Here is a 16537-nt window from a genome sequence, read left to right as displayed (position 1 = left end):
AAGATACAGGGTTACGCCGGCACTCCCGGTTTGATTGACAGCACAGAGTCGTGAGGTTGCCTAGCAACAACAAAAAAATCTGTTTTTCTGTTCATCCATCAGCTGTACTATGCGGTGCATTCAGGACTTGAGGTACAGAAAGGTGTACGGTTCCATTAGTGGCTGGTTTACCCGTGGTGGAACATCTTCGTTCACAGGCGAACGGCCCACAGTTTGGCCGTCTCAAAACCTATCCCGTTTTCAGTTCCTCGATCTTCATTTATATTTCGGTTCATGAGGTGTGTACCTCCATGATCACCAAGATCACCTCCATGGTAACCACCTTGGGTTCTGACGTCACGCGCCAGTAAACTAGCGTCAAACGGCGGAATCCTAACCGACGGTAACGGTCGACAGCGATTCACATCGATTTCAGGATCCGAAGAGGCATGTTGGTTATTTAGTCAGACCCTGGGGATGGGATGGGATGGGATGGGATCCAAACTATTTTCGAATGATTTGGGGGGGAGGGGCAACTTCACACAGGCGGCGCAGTATCCCATTTCTGAACTTATATATTATACATATTATTATATATTATGGTGACCATCAAAAATACATTGAATGACACTTGCTCTAGACGTGTTGCAAAAGTACCCGCAGGAAAAAACAACAGCTGAGACTCGTAGCAGCAGATTCGAGCAGTTGTATCGATGGACTTGCTAGCTCATTAAAATGCTCAATGAACATAGCGATCTATATAATTTTATTTGTAAGGAAATATTTCACAGATGTGCAACTTCTGATGCATAAGTTCACATTTGGGTTACGAATGCACAAATGTTGTGCACGTTCTCAGATTATGAAACACGGGTGTGCAAATGTGTTTTGCACCAACTGCGCTGCAATGATTGTAGCAAAAGTGTCAAGTGCATGACTCTTTGAAGTTGTGATGCACAGGATGTGCAACAAAGGACTTGTGAACTCATAGCCCCTATTTTGTGTTTACAATGGTAGAAAAAATATTTACGACTTCAAATTTACTGTTACACATTTGTGACTTTAGTGTACACATGCAACATAAATATTTACGACTTCAACTTTACTGTTACACATTTGTGACTTTAGTGTACGCATGCTCAAGACTTTTGCTACAATAATACCTTCATACTGCGCTGCAATGATTGTAGCAAAAGTGTCAAGTGCATGACTCTTTGAAGTTGTGATGCACTGGATGTGCACCTGTAACAAAGGACTTGTGAACTCATAGCCCCTATTTTGTGTTTACAATGGCAGAAAAAATATTTACGACTTCAAATTTACTGTTACACATTTGTGACTTTAGTGTACACATGCAACATAAATATTTACGACTTCAACTTTACTGTTACACATTTGTGACTTTAATGTACACATGCAACATAAATATTTACGACTTCAACTTTACTGTTACACATTTGTGACTTTAGTGGACACATACAACATAAATATTTACGACTTCAACTTTACTGTTACACATTTGTGACTTTAGTGTAGGCCTACGCATGCTCAAGACTTTTGCTACAATAATACCTTCATATATTATCGCCGCTAGAGGGCGCCATCGCACCAGTTAATAGGCCTAAAGCTGTTTGCAAAAGCAGACTGATAACAGCGGTGTCCTCTAAATATAGTTGAATTCGTCCACAAAAGTAAAGTAATTCCTTTACTAATTTAGTAATTTCCTCCTTAATGATTAAGAGTTAAGTGTTGTTTCTTCAGATAAATGTGGCTGTATTCCAGACCGCTGACCGCTCTGATAAAACCATAGTTCTTTATAATATTGTCGTACAGGGGAGGGGAACTATTACACAGTGAGGCCAATATGTTTAGGATTAGCTGCACCGGTTCCAGGGTATCTGCAGGTTTCAGCAAGTCAAATTTAAGACTTTTTAAGACCTTTTTAATGCCACCTTGAATGAAATTTAAGACCTAAAGCACGCGATGGTGGGGGGGATCCCGCTGTATTACAACCCAAGCATAGCATGTGTGTCACTCAATGAGACTCATTCAAGTTGACTTTTTGTCTGTTTATTGAACATAAAGTGATACTCAGTGCTCTCCGGTTCAAAAGCTGTAAGTACAAGTGCAGTTTGTTTCCGACCAAGTATCTAGCAAGAAAGAAGCCTCTCTACGTGTCCTTCCCGAAAAGTCCCGCGAGAAAAATAAAGAAATGAATAGTCCTGCCCCGACAAATTTAAGACCTTGAGTTACAGTATTTAAGACCAGCATATGACATTTTTAACGAATTTAAGACTTTTTAAGGCCTTAAATTTAGAAACATGAATTTAAGACTTTTTAAGACTTTTTAAGGATGCACGGACACCCTGAGTTCTAGCCGACACACAGGCAGCCATTGATTTTAAGATTGGTATATTTAGAGTAGCCCTATCCCGTTTTTACCCAAAGTTGTGCACTTAAAGACTACTTCATTTCAGGTGTATGTAAGATAAATAGTTTGCTTGCCATGGTTGTTACCTTCGGCCTGCTCCAAGGAGTTCATCGCTATTTCGTCCACAACCTGGTGCAGGCTTCCCCCAGGGCCAGTACAGCGCATGCGCAATAAACCAACAACGGATCGTAGATTTCACAACTTCAGTGGGACAAAGTAAAAGTGCATTAGGGAACGGAAATGTCACTGCATAAAACACGAAATATCTGTAAAGTGGAGGGCAGTAAGAATAAAATAAAATAACAATGCACCGTACAGGGTCATGGGGTTGGGGGCACCCATTGAAAGAACCACATTTACACTTTTTTAAATTTAATATTGTTTTTTATTTGCACAAATCACATATATATATATATATACATATATATATATATATATATATATATATATATATATATATATATCATTGTATATAAAAACAGTTGATCTATTAAGCTAACCAACATTTACAGATTGGAGCCTATTTTGTCGTTTTTGGGTGACAACTTGTTCTTCAATTTTATATTGAACTTTTCCCTGAGAATGGTCTCCACCTCCTCATCTGGTAGGACTCTTGTGTCTACTAGATCTACACCTTCGTCCGGCATAAAGGTGGCCTCCGTGTAGGTCCAGCCGAGCAGGACTCGATACCCTGTGGGGGTTTGCAGGGCGGTGATCGACTTTGAGGTGAAGAGTTGGTTGGGTTCGGTCTGTAGTGCGCGGTTAATATAGGTGAAGTGATCCTTTCCACGGGGGACCAGAGAGAAGCAGTAGATCTGCTGGGTTGGGTTCAGAACCAAGTCTGGATTCAGAGCCAAGTCTGGATTCGGCGTCTTCTGCTTCCGGCCGGTCTTCTCCAAGAGCCAGACCCCCTCCTGGTCTATAAGGCGGAAGACCCCGGCGGCTTCGATGTGCTCCTTCCCAGACACAAGCTCGATGGGCCCCCAGAGTTGAAGGGAGAGTCCAAAGCTCACATCTGCGATGTACGCCTTGTCGTCGATGGTCACCATGTTGATGAGATGGCCATCTGGGTCGGAGGGATCGGAGACCTGGCCGAAGAGAACTCGGGCCCCCAGCATGACCGAGTCGTAGCCCATCTCGCTCAGCACCCACGCCAGCAGGTAGTTGCCCTCCATGCACCAGCCCCCACGGTGCTCTCTCACAATCTTGTTAAAAATGGCTTCCTGGTCCATGCCGATCTTCTCGCCACAGTGCATGCTCAGATTTTCAAAAGGGACCGTCATCACAAAGCGTTTGTGGATTGCGTTGAGCGTGGCCAGGTCTGGCTTCTGGAATGGCCCACTGTATCCAATCCTTTCGAAGAACTCGTCCAAATTCATCTTGTCCTGAAATATTAGACACAAATCATATATTAGGTTATATATATTGTTGTGTAATTGCAAAGTGTCATCATTGTGTTGCCCCGTTGATAGAATAAAACCTACAAAAAGAATAAAGGAAAATTTAACAAATGAAAATAGCAGTTGGCTAAGTTTAGGTTTTCTTTGGTAGCCTGGAAACCAGACAAATCTCGCAAGCTTATGTTTAATTTGCTATGTTCCACTTTCGAGACAGTATTCCACGAACTGGACGGTACATCGGAGAGGTCCCAGACTACTGGCAGTTTGCAATTCATCTGGCAATGCCAGACTACTTTAATACTGTCTCCATAGCGGAATCAACAGACCATTCTACATCAGTGGCAAATTGAAAATGCCTCTACGGTCTCCTCTGCACCGCCATCGTATTTTTCCCGCCTCATATTAGATAAACGGTTGTGACTGGTAAGTCTATCTCGTACCGGTCCAAAATATTTTTCTATGGGAGGGGGAGCTCACACGATTTGTCTGGTCCCAGGCTAATTGTTGGGATTTATCCTTCTTCTTTACTTGCTCCATAGCGTGTTTGTGTTACCCTTTGGTTTCCTGACCTCTCTGTTCATGGTCAAGGTTGATATCTTTTTTAACTGCTGCACAGATAAAGGCCACCTCGCCCTAGCTTCAGGGACACTTTCTGCTCTTGTCTTGTTTGGAGCCCTGGTGAGCGTTGGGAGAGATGTCACGTATTTCTGCTGTATTAAGGGATAATGTATAGAACTCAACGTCATTATCGGGAAATAAGCACCGACAGGGCGAACCGGACACCGACGCGAAGCGGAGGTGTCTTGCTTTGCCCTGAAGGGGCTTATTTTAGATAATGACAGGCAAGGTTCTTTACATTATCCCGCTTATTACACGGTTACATGCCAAAACGAAAAAATAACTTCACACGGTGTGTCTTCTTGCAATTACCATTCGTAGTGTTGATCAGCAGAGAAATATTCTGCCAGAGACGTTGACGTCGCTTAGCAACTGAATCCGCTGGGATTGATAAGTTACCGGACTACTTGCGGAGTGATACGAAAATCCACTTTCCTTGACAGTGGTCATTATATGCTTAGCAACGGTCATTATTGAAAAATAATTCACCACCGGAAGTCGGGAAGGCCCATGAAAGTGAATGGAGCATTCCACAGCATTGAGAAAACCTGTGTAATAATCTTTTATAACCTTGTGTGCTGGTACATTTCAACTCTGCTGTGTTTATGTCTATTTGCTTCACCCTTATCCATTAGCCCTGAGATGTCTTGAAGGTTCACCCTCAGGGCCTTTCTCGAACTGTGGAAGATAACTGTCTAGAATCTTCTCAAGCCAGGGGCGTGCTCTTCCCTTGCACAAAACTATATATATGCTCAATGTATCTGAATCAACTTCAAATAGTTCTGGGTAAACACGTCCTTGTGTCAGTGATACCTGGCACGCTTCGCTTGCACAGAAGATACTGAACTGTGGATAACAGGTATGAAATTAACACAAACTACCTCTCTAAATTACTTTTGGGTATTTCATGTCATTTAGAATTATAAAAAAATATCTTACTAACCATTGTGTGTTGGACCAACAGAGGAGGATTCAGGAGTAGGAGAAAGAGCTCTGTAGGCCTAGTAGTCGCTGTAGTAGTGCCACAAGTCTTGTTGGAAGGATGTCTTCCTTGTGTGATGAAGGCAAGGCAAGTCAAATATATCACTTATTAACCACCAAGGTCATTGTGCAATGAGTGTAAAGGAAGATGAATCACATTCCAAACACAGCCTCCAATATAATTGTTTTTTAGAGGACAACTCCTGAACAGATTGTTTAGGATGTAATCACTTGATTGAAGTGGGTATTAACATGTGAGTTGGATTGGGGTAGTAATTAACTTTTGCCATGGCTATAATGTGGCTGTAACAAAACAGAGGGTTCAGAGGGCATCTCTGCTCTCTGAACTCTTGTGCAACATTTTCAGCTGATAAATTGCAAACTAGGTAACTCATTGCAAACTAGCAGCTAACAAGACAAAATAAGGGTTTGATTGAACAAACTAATTTGTTATTTCTTAAACAGAATATAGCCTTCCCCGATTCTATATCCTCAAAAAATATAAACAAACGCACAAATACTAATTTTCTTCTCTTGGTGGCGAGAAAACCTGAAAAAGCTGACTTTCGACTGCCCGGGAAGTAGAGTAGTGTTATGCAGGGGATGATGAATGACCAATGCGCTGACTTTGACCTGGAGTAAATCTAGTAAATGGAGTAAATAGCCATATCAATTTGTTGTTTTTTGGACTTCAGTATTAGTGATTCGACGTTCGGATCTTTTTTCGGATTCGGATCTTCGGACGTCGTTCATTCAAATGAACGGATCTTTTCGAGTCGGATCGTTCATTTGCGCATAGCAAAAATAATGCGTGTTATGTACGGTAGTCTAATAAGCTTGCGCATGTACTGGGTGACTTACGGCAACACAGTAGGGGGCTTCGTTCAAATGAGTTTTACACACACTCCACACAGCCTACATTCTCATTTTCATAATCGATCACCATACTTTTGTTTATTTTGGCACATGAAGAAACGATGTGTATGAGGATCTACTTGAGTACACACCTTAAACATCACAAACAAATTGCGTTTAATCTGGTAGTAAGTGGAAACCCAAATCTGCACGGTGCGGTTCGTAATATAGCTATGTATTATGCCTATACATTTACAGTATATGGTTTCAACTTGATATAGGATCATGCATGGGGAAATGATAGGAAGAGTCCACTATACCCGTGTCAAATACACCAATCATGTCACACAGGCTGTTAACAGCCTGTGTCGACGGAAACGAGAGAAAGACAAAACTAACAAACAAACTAACAAATCATGCGCAACAAACTCTTGTCAATAAAGATTTGAACGTAAACGGTCTCGTTAAACTCCGCCCAGGGAAGTGGTCTGCAGGCTGAGCACTGAGCAGCATTACCTAACATCCACATGTCTTCAGGCTCTACGGTCGGTACCAAACCACAGACTGATGAATGATGTCGACCATCCTCATGATACCCATCCGCCTGCAATATAAACACAGTGGCTACTTCCGATTCCTCATTCATACCCATTCCTTATTTGTTTTTCAGATGACAACCATGAGAAGCACACAAAAAGACACATGTTTGATCACAGGAGGAAGTGGGTATTTCGGTTATCGGTAAGCACTGAGGCTAATTGAATACAGGCCTAAATCGATATCATTGAATGCATAATACAACTACCCTGCATATTGTTATGTAGGAGCGTTCGCCGTTGTAACTATTATCGCCGCTAGAGGGCGCCATCACACCAGTTAATAGGCCTAAAGCTGTTTGCAAAAGCAGACTGATAACAGCGGTGTCCTCTAAATATAGTTTAATTCGTCCACAAAAGTAAAGTAATTCCTTTACTAATTTAGTCATTTCCTCCTTAATGATTAAGAGTTAAGTGTTGTTTCTTCAGATAAATGTGGCTGTATTCTAGACCGCTGACCGCTCTGATAAAACCATAGTTCTTTATAATATTGTCGTACAGGGGAGGGGAACTATTACACAGTGAGGCCAATATGTTTAGGATTACATTACATCTCGAATATAAATAACACTGTACCACCACAATAAAAGACAGAGGCCTTCATTCAGAACCCTCCATTGCACAAGTAATTATTTATCATATAGATGTCACCCGCATACCCATTATTAAAGTTCTGTCATATATCTGGTATCATTTTGTTTCCATCCTCTTCCATGCTCCCTAACCCTCCTCTCTGCAGCCTGGCCTGCTCGCTCCAGTCCAAAGGGTCCGCCGTCATTCTGTTTGACGTGACGCCGCCGGCGGCGGGTGGACCGCTCCCGGACGGCATCACGTTCCTCCAGGGGGACGTCCGGGAATACCCCCAGGTGCGGCGCGCCCTCTCCGGGGTGGACTGCGTCTTCCACTCGGCCTCGTACGGCATGTCGGGCCGCGAGCAGCTGAACCGCCGGCTCATCGAGGAGGTGAACGTCCGGGGCACCCGGAACGTCCTGGAGGCCTGCGTGGAGACGGGGGTCCCCCGTCTGGTCTACACCAGCACCTTCAACGTGGTGTTCGGGGGCCAGGTGATCGAGAACGGCGACGAGAGCCTCCGCTACCTGCCCCTGCACCTCCACCCGGACCACTACTCCCGGACCAAGTCCCTGGCCGAGATGGCGGTGATGGGGGCCAACGGGGCCGCGCTCAAGTCCGGCGCCGGCGCGCTGAGCACCTGCGCGCTCCGCGCCGCCGGCATCTACGGGCCCGGGGAGCAGCGGCACCTGCCCCGGGTGGTGAGCTACATCGAGGGGGGCGTGTTCCGCTTCGTCTACGGGGACCCCGCCAGCCGCGTGGAGTTCGTCCACGTCGACAACCTGGTGTCGGCGCACGTGCTGGCGGCCGGCGCCCTGGCCCCCGGGAGGGAGCCCAGCGCGGCAGGCCAGGCCTACTTCATCTCGGACGGCCGGCCCGTCAACAACTTTGAGTTCTTCCGGCCGCTGGTGGAGGGGCTGGGCTACCCGTTCCCCCGGCTGCGCCTGCCCCTGCGCCTGGTGTACTTTGTGGCCTTCCTCACGGAGATGCTCCACCGCCTGGTCGGGCCGCTGTACAACTTCCAGCCCCTGCTGACGCGCACGGAGGTGTACAAGACGGGGGTGACCCACTACTTCAGCCTGGCCAAGGCCCGGGCGGAGCTGGGGTACGAGCCCCGGGAGCACGACCTGGCGGAGGTGGTGCAGTGGTTCAGGAGCCGCGGCCACGGCAGGAGGCCCGGCGGCTCGGCCCTGGGGAGGCTGCTGCTGAACGCGCTGCTGGTCTGTGCGATGGTGGCGCTGGCTCTGTCGTGCCTCCCGGGCGTCGGGGGCTGAGAGGGGGACCACCCGGGTCCGGACACCGGCCCTCAGGCGCGGACCGAGGAGGCTTCCGGGTTCAGCGGAGACGTCGGTTTTGGTTATCGAAAGAGGCAGACTGTTTATCAAGCAGATGTTGGTTTGTTATTTTTAACAGCGACTGGTCCGGTACCAACCCACTTATTGAGTATACATGCTTTTCCTGATTACCTCTTCCAGTGTACATCTTAAAATGGTTTTAATTGAACAGATTGAATTCATTATTTATAATTACTCAAGATTCCATGTTAAAGTGCCGTTACCATAATATGAGTGTCTTGTGTTTCAGTCATGTGACCAGAACCCAGTGTGTTTGTTGTTTTGTGACGACTACACAGAACCTGCCAACATTTTAATAAATATATTTTCAATTAAAGTGTACGCCACACTTTGTGAGTTCTTCATAGTCTAGTTATCTTAATGTGACTGGATTCCCGAATAATATTGATCCTATTCCCATCACAGCCTGCTTATAAATGAGCACTATATTCCATTACATGGATACGTGATTTCATTTGTCAGAATATACGTTTTATATATGGCTATTAAGACTTAAATAGCATGGACTATTTAAATACTTTTAAACGGGGGTAAGGGACAATCACCAAATATTCAGCCTCAGGAATATCAATGACTTGACTTCATATGGCTCCTCACTTCACCACCGTGTCAGTATATAATGAATTCTATCGGTATCACCACTTTACTGGGGCTTCTTTTTCCAGCCATTAGTGTAAAGGAGTCGGGCCAGGTGAGCGGTCCTTTGTGCACTTTCAGGCTGCCTCCCTGATACGAATGCAGACGTCCCCTCCCGGGACCATTCTTCTCCGGGCCCGGCCTGCTTCACCCCCTTGCTGAGTTGGTCGCAATCATTGTTCCGCTCCAGCATTAACCACATTCCACAGGGCGCAGCGCACCCCGTATACATCCTCGCATTCTTTCTCCGCAAACGAGTTCCCATGCGCAAATGCGTATTTAATGGCACTTGCTAGCCTTATATACAGCTTAAACTTGTATGGGAGTAGTGTATAGGCATAAGTGAATTATACCAGCCGCGAAAGATTCTCCGAAACTGGATTTTAGGAAATATAAAGAAAAAAGGAGCACAGGGAAATTCCTCCGCCGCAGCGCGCCATTGACTGTAAAGACCTTTCAACTTAACAAAAACTCAAGTTGACAAACGCATCCTGTGGCTGAAACCGGGAGAAAGAGTTTATTTTTTTGCGGGGGAGAGGGGGAAAGAGGACGATGCCACACGTTGAGATCTCCGAGGAGCACCACACCGGCGGTGTGACCGACGAGCGACGGCTGTGACCCGGCTGCACCGCGGTGTTTGGATCTCCATGTGAGACGCGAGTAGGACTACTGGCTCTCTGGTAGTCGGACCCCGGACCCTAACCCCACCACCATGGAGCACTACGAGGACGATCGGGGACTCCGAGCCGCTCAACTGATGGATAACCTCTCCTTATACGAAGCTTATAATAAAGACGGGATGTACAACGCGAGGAGAGACTTGGTGATCAACCCGGATTTGGATTTCTCGGCTCCGGCGGTCGCGGAACATAAAAGTAAGCCGATGAATGGCACCTCTGTGCCGCTGCACCAGCAGCATCACACCGTGGAGAATTACACGTCCGCCAACAAAGTGTACTGCGCGGCTTCCGCGCGTCCCGTCAACGGGAACAACCGACCGGTGCCGGTGGATTTCTGTGCACCTCAGAGGGAAGCGGTCTACAACGAGGATAGCTGTTGCACCAAATCCGAAGTGGCTCTGCCGTGTTACAGCGGCGCCTCGGAGAGGCCCAGGCGGTACTCTCTGGAGGTGCAGGGGCACAGGTACAGCACGGGGAGCAGCGCCTTTGACGGCGTGACTTTGAACAACAAACCCGCCGCCCTGCCCGGCAACAGGTGCAACAGCGTCTGCATCACCACCACCAGCGCCGGTCACGACGGACGATTCAACGCCACCAGCCCGCGGTCCAGCTACGCTTCCTCCCTCTCCTCGCAGGAGCAGAGCAAGCACGCCAGCCCCAGGTCAAGCATCAGCAGCCCCCGCACGAGTTTGGTGGTGCCCGGTCTGCAGGACAAGTACACCAGCCCCCGGTCCAGCCTGGTCCACTGCGACGGGGGCAGCGTCCTCAGTCCCCGCTCAAGCTATGCAAGCACAGCCAGCGACACCAGCAAGCACTCCAGTCCCCGGGCCAGCCTCAACAGCTACGACTGCTGTAGTAAGCCGAGTAGTAACCGCACGAGTGGGATAAGCATGGGGTACGACCAGAGACACGCCAGCCCCCGGTCGAGCACGGCCAGCCAGTACTCCTTCACCACCAGCCCGAGATCCAGCTACTCTGACTCTCGGTATGGGCCCATCCTCGGCAACCATGACCTCGAGGGGGTTCTTTTGCACGGGCTGTCCGTGGCCAGTCCCCGCTCGAGCATCTGCAGCCAGGAGGGCGGCAGTGCACGGCCCGGGACGGCGGCGAACTGCGTGGTCAGCCCGCGGTCCAGCATCTCGAGTCACAGCTCCAGAAGTTCCCGCAGCTCCCGGGGGTCTATGAGCACCTACCCGGAGCTCCAGCTGCCCTCGCCGCGGTCCTCCATGCTCTCCACCAGCCTGCACGAGGACACGCTGCTGCAGGAGTTTGGAGACTCGCGGGGAGACGGGACTAATGGGATTCAAACTCGCATACATCTCCAGGCGCTCTCGGCGATGCCTGAATCGCAGCAGCAGCAGCAGCAGCAGCAGCAACAGTCGGCCCAGACGGGGGGGAGTGCAGACTTGACCGCGGGGTCTCCATCGTCATTTACATTTGGGTTGTCGTCGAAAACACCTGCCTCTGGGCAAAGGTTTAAACTGCCCTACCAGGTAACGCCGTGCCGGGAGAGCGGCCCGAGCCAGGCGGAGAAGAGGCTGGAAGCGCTCACCTTGGAGCTGGAGAAGGAGTTGGAGATGCACATGAAAAAAGAATACTTTGGTAAGTGAAAGCAAAACATGGAGATCTCTCAGTCGTGAAGCCTGAATGGAAAGCGATGTCTAATCACGCATGGTCTGTTGTTTACACGGCCTCCGTTATAATTCCACTTATAAAACCTATTACTTTTTAATAAGTGCAGGTGGGCCTATGCGTCGTTTAGTTATACAAGTTGTTGAATGACACGAACCACTTATATCTAGAGATTGCTATCATTTAATTTTTTTCAGTTGAAAAGAACACACACACACACACACACACACACACACACACACACACACACACACACACACACACACACACCCCGAGTCCTCCTCCTCTCGGTTTGTGTAGCATCATGCTTTTACCACACCACCCTCACACCCACCCAGCCCCCTCTCTGAGTGACCAGAGCAGCGCTGGCTGCCTCGGCCAGCGCTGCAGCTACTGAATGGGCCTCTATGTTCCTGAGGCAGACACCCTCCACTGCCTCTGTGAGGGACCTGGCTTTGTTGGAGTGAGCAGAGCGCCGCATTCAACCGCTGGAAGAGCAGCCCAGTGACCCACCGGGTCTGCTGGGCTTTTAGCATTTTGACCTCAGGTCTTTTAGTGAGGAACTCGAGAGAGAGAGAGAGAGAGAGAGAGAGAGAGAGAGAGAGAGAGAGAGAGAGAGAGAGAGAGACTCTCTCTCTCTTTGGCGAAAGAGGGATGAGGGGGAGACGTTTCCGTAGCGACAGCAAGAAAAACTGATCGGCGGGGCCCTCCTCTGCGGCGGCCCCGTGCGGGGCCCCGCGCAGTGTCCCACAGTGCGTGGCACGGAGCCGCCTCGCTGGGCCCATGTGTGGCCCTCTGTTTGTTGTGGTGGGCCGGCGGTGCTGTGAATCAACAGCTGGCCCCGCCGGAGCCCCGCCACAAGAGGCCGTTGAGCCTCCCGCCCCCCCACCCCCCCCCCTCCCCTGCCCCGCCCAGAACCCCCCAACCTCCCACCCCCCACCCCCACGAAGCCCTTCATTAACCAACCAGTGGGGAGTCTCAGCAGCCCCAGACACTTGGCACACGGTCCGGGCTGGAGGGGCCAGACACGCAGGGTGTGGGGGGGGGGGGGGGGGGGGGCGTGGTGGGCAGTAAGCTCTTTCACCTGCCCAGAATCCTAATGACAGCAGTGATGCACATGTTGACGCAGGGCAGGCGCACACGCACATACATACACACATTTTTACGCAATCACATGCCTGCACAAAAACACATGCTCACTCACTCACACGTACACACCCACACGCCCACACGCTATCACATGCATTTACGCGCTCGTGTGTGCACACACCGGTGCTGACGTGTGCTGACCACAACTGCCCGGTTGTCTCGTCCGTAGCACCATAACCCCTCTCTGGGCGCGTTACATTATATAAACAAAACAATTCAGAAATAACTAGCGATGGGATGCTCGAGTTTTCAGCAAAAAACATTTCTTAGACAGAGCAGTTTGGCAGAAATAGTTCTTCCCGATCCCAGTGGCAGAAATAACGCCCCCCCCCTGTCCCTCAACACTCCATCAATCCCTTGGACTGTCCTTCCATCGCCGTCAGCTGTTTCCTTCATACAGAAAGGGATTATGGGACGGACAGCATCATGTCAGCACTCCACCTATTGAACATGACCGTTAAGACCGCTGGACAGCCGTACTTAAGACAGAGCAGTGTCCTCATAGTAATACCATGAAACCATCAAATAAGATAAAATGATGTTAATCTTGCATAGTAGACGGTATGAATAGCAGCAATAAGATTGAGTATAGCAGCGCTCTCTGCACCATATTAAATATTGGATATGATTGATTTGATCAAATATTAACAGATACACTGACTGACACGATGATTTACCTCAAGACGTACAGAGAGTAAATAGGCTGCGGCCCTGACGTTGTTCCCTGAAGTGTGTTCCCATATCATTACACGGCGTTGAATGGAGGGAATCTGGGATGGCTGTGTGGACTTCAGTCATCCCGGCACGACACAATAGGGCCAGTGTTCCGGGGTTATAATGATAGGGCACACTGATAATATGCCGTCAATGCACAAAGATAGTTTTTGAGACTGACATGAAGAAACGTTTTTATAACGCGCCTATTAGATGAAAAACAGGGCCTTCGTCTGTCCAAACAGAAATGTACTTTGTGCCGCAAAGACAAGATTACGGCCTCCTTTCAAATGGTGACAAAGGCGTCCAGTATGGAACTGCGTGTTCCTCTTTCGCCCTCCGAGAACTCCCGTCTTGTTTTTAAAAAGACATCGGCGGGGTGGAGGGGGGGTTCTCGTTCTTGTGGTGTGGTTCCAGATGACCTCACTGAGCAGTTCTACCGGAGCGTTACTACGGTCAGCTGATCAGAGGTTATGATCATCCTTTATCGTCAGTTTGTCTCACACCACACTTTATTCTCAAACCGCCACAGTTCAGTAAATGGCGAAAGCCCGAGGATTTAGTCGAACCGTTACCATGCTGAAGAATCTATGCTGAAACCTGACGAGAAAATGGTGCCGTTTGTTTCTCTCTGAAGGCCAGTCGGACAGACTTAATTTCTTTGCGTTGGCAAAGCTCACAACTTAATTACAACGAATTTCAACGGATTTGTGCGACCTTAAGCCTTATCAGAAAAAAATACCTCAGACCTCATTCTGTTATCAGTGCTAAGTGCGAGATTCCGGTCACAAGTTCAGCTGCGCTAGGAAACGCCAATATTTGACCATGATTCGGTGGCACTGGCATGGAGAAATGCATGTCTTGAGAAAAGGGAACCAGCTAATCTGTGATTAGTTATCATTTACCCTTGCCACTTTATCTTCTTCTACATTGTGATTATAATCGTATTTCAGCATTTGTGCACAGGAAACCAATTACGCAAGGCTAACGATATTGAATCACGAAGGATTCAAACATTTAACTGATGACGTGACGTCACAAGCAAAAAATCTAACGTTACGGTACGGTTGCCTGGCTCCCAAAAGGCCCTAGCTACCTCCTGAATCCCAGCGCTTTTGAATCCATTTGTCGGTCATGATCAGAACATCAGAGGAGGGGGGGTGGGGGGGGGGGGGCGTCTCCCCTGATGGGATGTTGTGTCCTGTCGTGGTGGTGACCCTGGAGTCACCCCAGCCCAGGCGTTGACCCTGTCCTCTCTGTGGAATGTGACCCAGGCAGTGGCCGTCCTGCCTCTGAACGCCTGGAGATCATTACTCTGCTGCTACGGAGGCCAAGCAGCCTCAGAAGTCTCTGCTCGATGATCCCTTTTCCCTCACCAGAGCTCCCACAATTCTGGTCCTATTAACCAGAAGGGCCAGACCAGTGTGTGTATATATATATATATATATATATATATATATATATATATATAAGAAGCATCCTCAATCCCAGGGTGACTTTTATGTTCTCGTGGCGGCATTCAGCTGCACGGACTATTGTCTTTGGCGTCTGTTGGCACGGCCGACCTCACGAAGCTGGACTGTCACCAAGAGGTCACGGGTTCAAATCCCCAGTTCAGCTTGGACCGTTGGAAGGTGGAAATGGTGAACAGTGAGTCTCTGTGAGTGGGTCCATCAGCAAATGGCTAAATAGAAATACAAATAGACGCGCTTTCAGCAGGATGGTTGGGTTGGAGACTAGACAGGTTTAATTAGGATCTGTGGTATCTAGACACTCATCATACAGGATTTAACCTGTGGCTCTAAATATAACTGGTAGGCCTCGGTGGAAATCTATTTAGAGATGGTACACGATTGTTCAGCCCTCAAACTGAAGGATACAAGGTCAATCCAGAGAACATAATGAGATAGAATTGTTTCACTGGCAGCTTCTCAAAACCAAGCTAGCAAAACACAATTTTATTCCGGACATCCTTGTTGAATCTATTTCTGAAAGCATCGACAGAACTACCAGTATTTTCTTCACCATACCAAAAAGTGTATTTTATTCTTTTTAGTTTTACCACTGTTCATGCTGACTTCAAGGCACTGTTGTATCCCAATGGACTTGTGAATGAGCCGAATCCAGGAGCTAATAACTAAACATCTATGTCTCCAACAGGCATATGTATCAAATGCGGAAAAGGAGTATATGGAGCCAGCCAGGCCTGCCAAGCGATGGGAAACCTTTACCACACAAACTGCTTCACCTGCTGTTCCTGTGGTGAGTACGACCCCTTCCACTACCTTCCCACCCGGCTGGCTGGCTGAGACACCGGTGTGTGTGCGGTCCAGAGTGACAAATTTCAATGCTTCACCAAACCCTGTTTGCAGTGAAGGCAATGTCCAGGGGACTGCCTGGTTCCTCGTGCATGGCTATATTTAGACCGGGCAATATCGGAAGTAGCCAGAGGTGGAATTTGCTTGATCAGGGATATTTGTACCAAAAATCGCAATGTGTTTGTTTGAAAATTAAGAAAGGAGGAAATGTGTTGTGTTCAGCAGTCGGCAGTAGTCACGAGTGTTCCTCCTTTGTCCAAAACCGTTGGACCATTTGAAGTCCCATCTGAATAAGGTTGTCTCTGTCCATTCTCTGGCCACAGCTGCACACTCTACCCTATCCACAAACCTTATCGTTCTCCATCCACAACCCTTACCTTTTCCCTGTCCTCCTTCCTCGGTCTTCAGCGATTAGCACTGGTTCTTTTGAGGTGGTTTGTTTGCTTTCGCCACAGTTTTTAACGGTGAGCTCCGGGTGCCTCGGTGAGACACGTGGTGAGCTGAATACCAGTAGTTGTTAGTTTAGTTTGCCGCTAATGACCATAAACAATGAAGCTGTCATTTAATCACCAGCCGCTACACTATTGTCCATCAGCTCAAGTGTTCACACTTCATTTACAGTG

The 16537-nt window shown here is 48.1% G+C and overlaps 3 protein-coding genes across 3 annotated transcripts; 2 read left to right on the top strand and 1 right to left on the bottom strand.

Annotated features, from left to right (window-relative positions):
* Positions 1 to 2916: 2916 nt before the first annotated feature.
* LOC311356348 (arylamine N-acetyltransferase, pineal gland isozyme NAT-3-like) lies at positions 2917 to 5444 on the bottom strand (the record flags this gene model as incomplete). The annotated part of the gene is made up of 2 exons (XM_084476116.1): positions 5372 to 5444; positions 2917 to 3795 (listed from the first exon to the last, which is right to left on the bottom strand). Exons 1-2 carry the CDS (start codon positions 5372 to 5374, stop codon positions 2917 to 2919), a joined length of 882 nt encoding a protein of 293 aa, XP_084332242.1. The 5' UTR covers positions 5375 to 5444.
* Positions 5445 to 6754: 1310 nt separating this feature from the next.
* On the top strand, positions 6755 to 9042 carry sdr42e1 (short chain dehydrogenase/reductase family 42E, member 1). Its single transcript, XM_084475963.1, has 3 exons — positions 6755 to 6809; positions 6935 to 7005; positions 7600 to 9042. Exons 1-3 carry the CDS (start codon positions 6792 to 6794, stop codon positions 8702 to 8704), a joined length of 1194 nt encoding a protein of 397 aa, XP_084332089.1. The 5' UTR covers positions 6755 to 6791; the 3' UTR covers positions 8705 to 9042.
* Positions 9043 to 9938: 896 nt separating this feature from the next.
* Positions 9939 to 16343, top strand: wtip (WT1 interacting protein). The gene is made up of 2 exons (XM_084476492.1): positions 9939 to 11703; positions 15757 to 16343. The coding sequence occupies exons 1-2, from the start codon at positions 10134 to 10136 to the stop codon at positions 15903 to 15905; spliced, it is 1719 nt and encodes a 572-aa protein (XP_084332618.1). The 5' UTR covers positions 9939 to 10133; the 3' UTR covers positions 15906 to 16343.
* Positions 16344 to 16537: the final 194 nt, after the last annotated feature.

Source organism: Micromesistius poutassou, assembly GCF_964030765.1.
Source record: "Micromesistius poutassou genome assembly, chromosome: 12".
NCBI lineage: Eukaryota > Metazoa > Chordata > Actinopteri > Gadiformes > Gadidae > Micromesistius > Micromesistius poutassou.
The sequence above is the reverse complement of the archived record's forward strand: the minus strand, read 5'-3'. Positions and strand labels throughout refer to the sequence as shown.

Excerpts from the sequence above, each read along its gene's own strand:
- wtip (XM_084476492.1), top strand. The coding sequence starts at position 10,134 with ATGGAGCACTACGAGGACGATCGGGGACTCCGAGCCGCTCAACTGATG. Across the intron at positions 11,704-15,756 it reads CATGAAAAAAGAATACTTTG|GCATATGTATCAAATGCGGA; the intron begins GTAAGTGAAAGC and ends TGTCTCCAACAG.
- sdr42e1 (XM_084475963.1), top strand. Across the intron at positions 7,006-7,599 it reads AGTGGGTATTTCGGTTATCG|CCTGGCCTGCTCGCTCCAGT; the intron begins GTAAGCACTGAG and ends TCCTCTCTGCAG.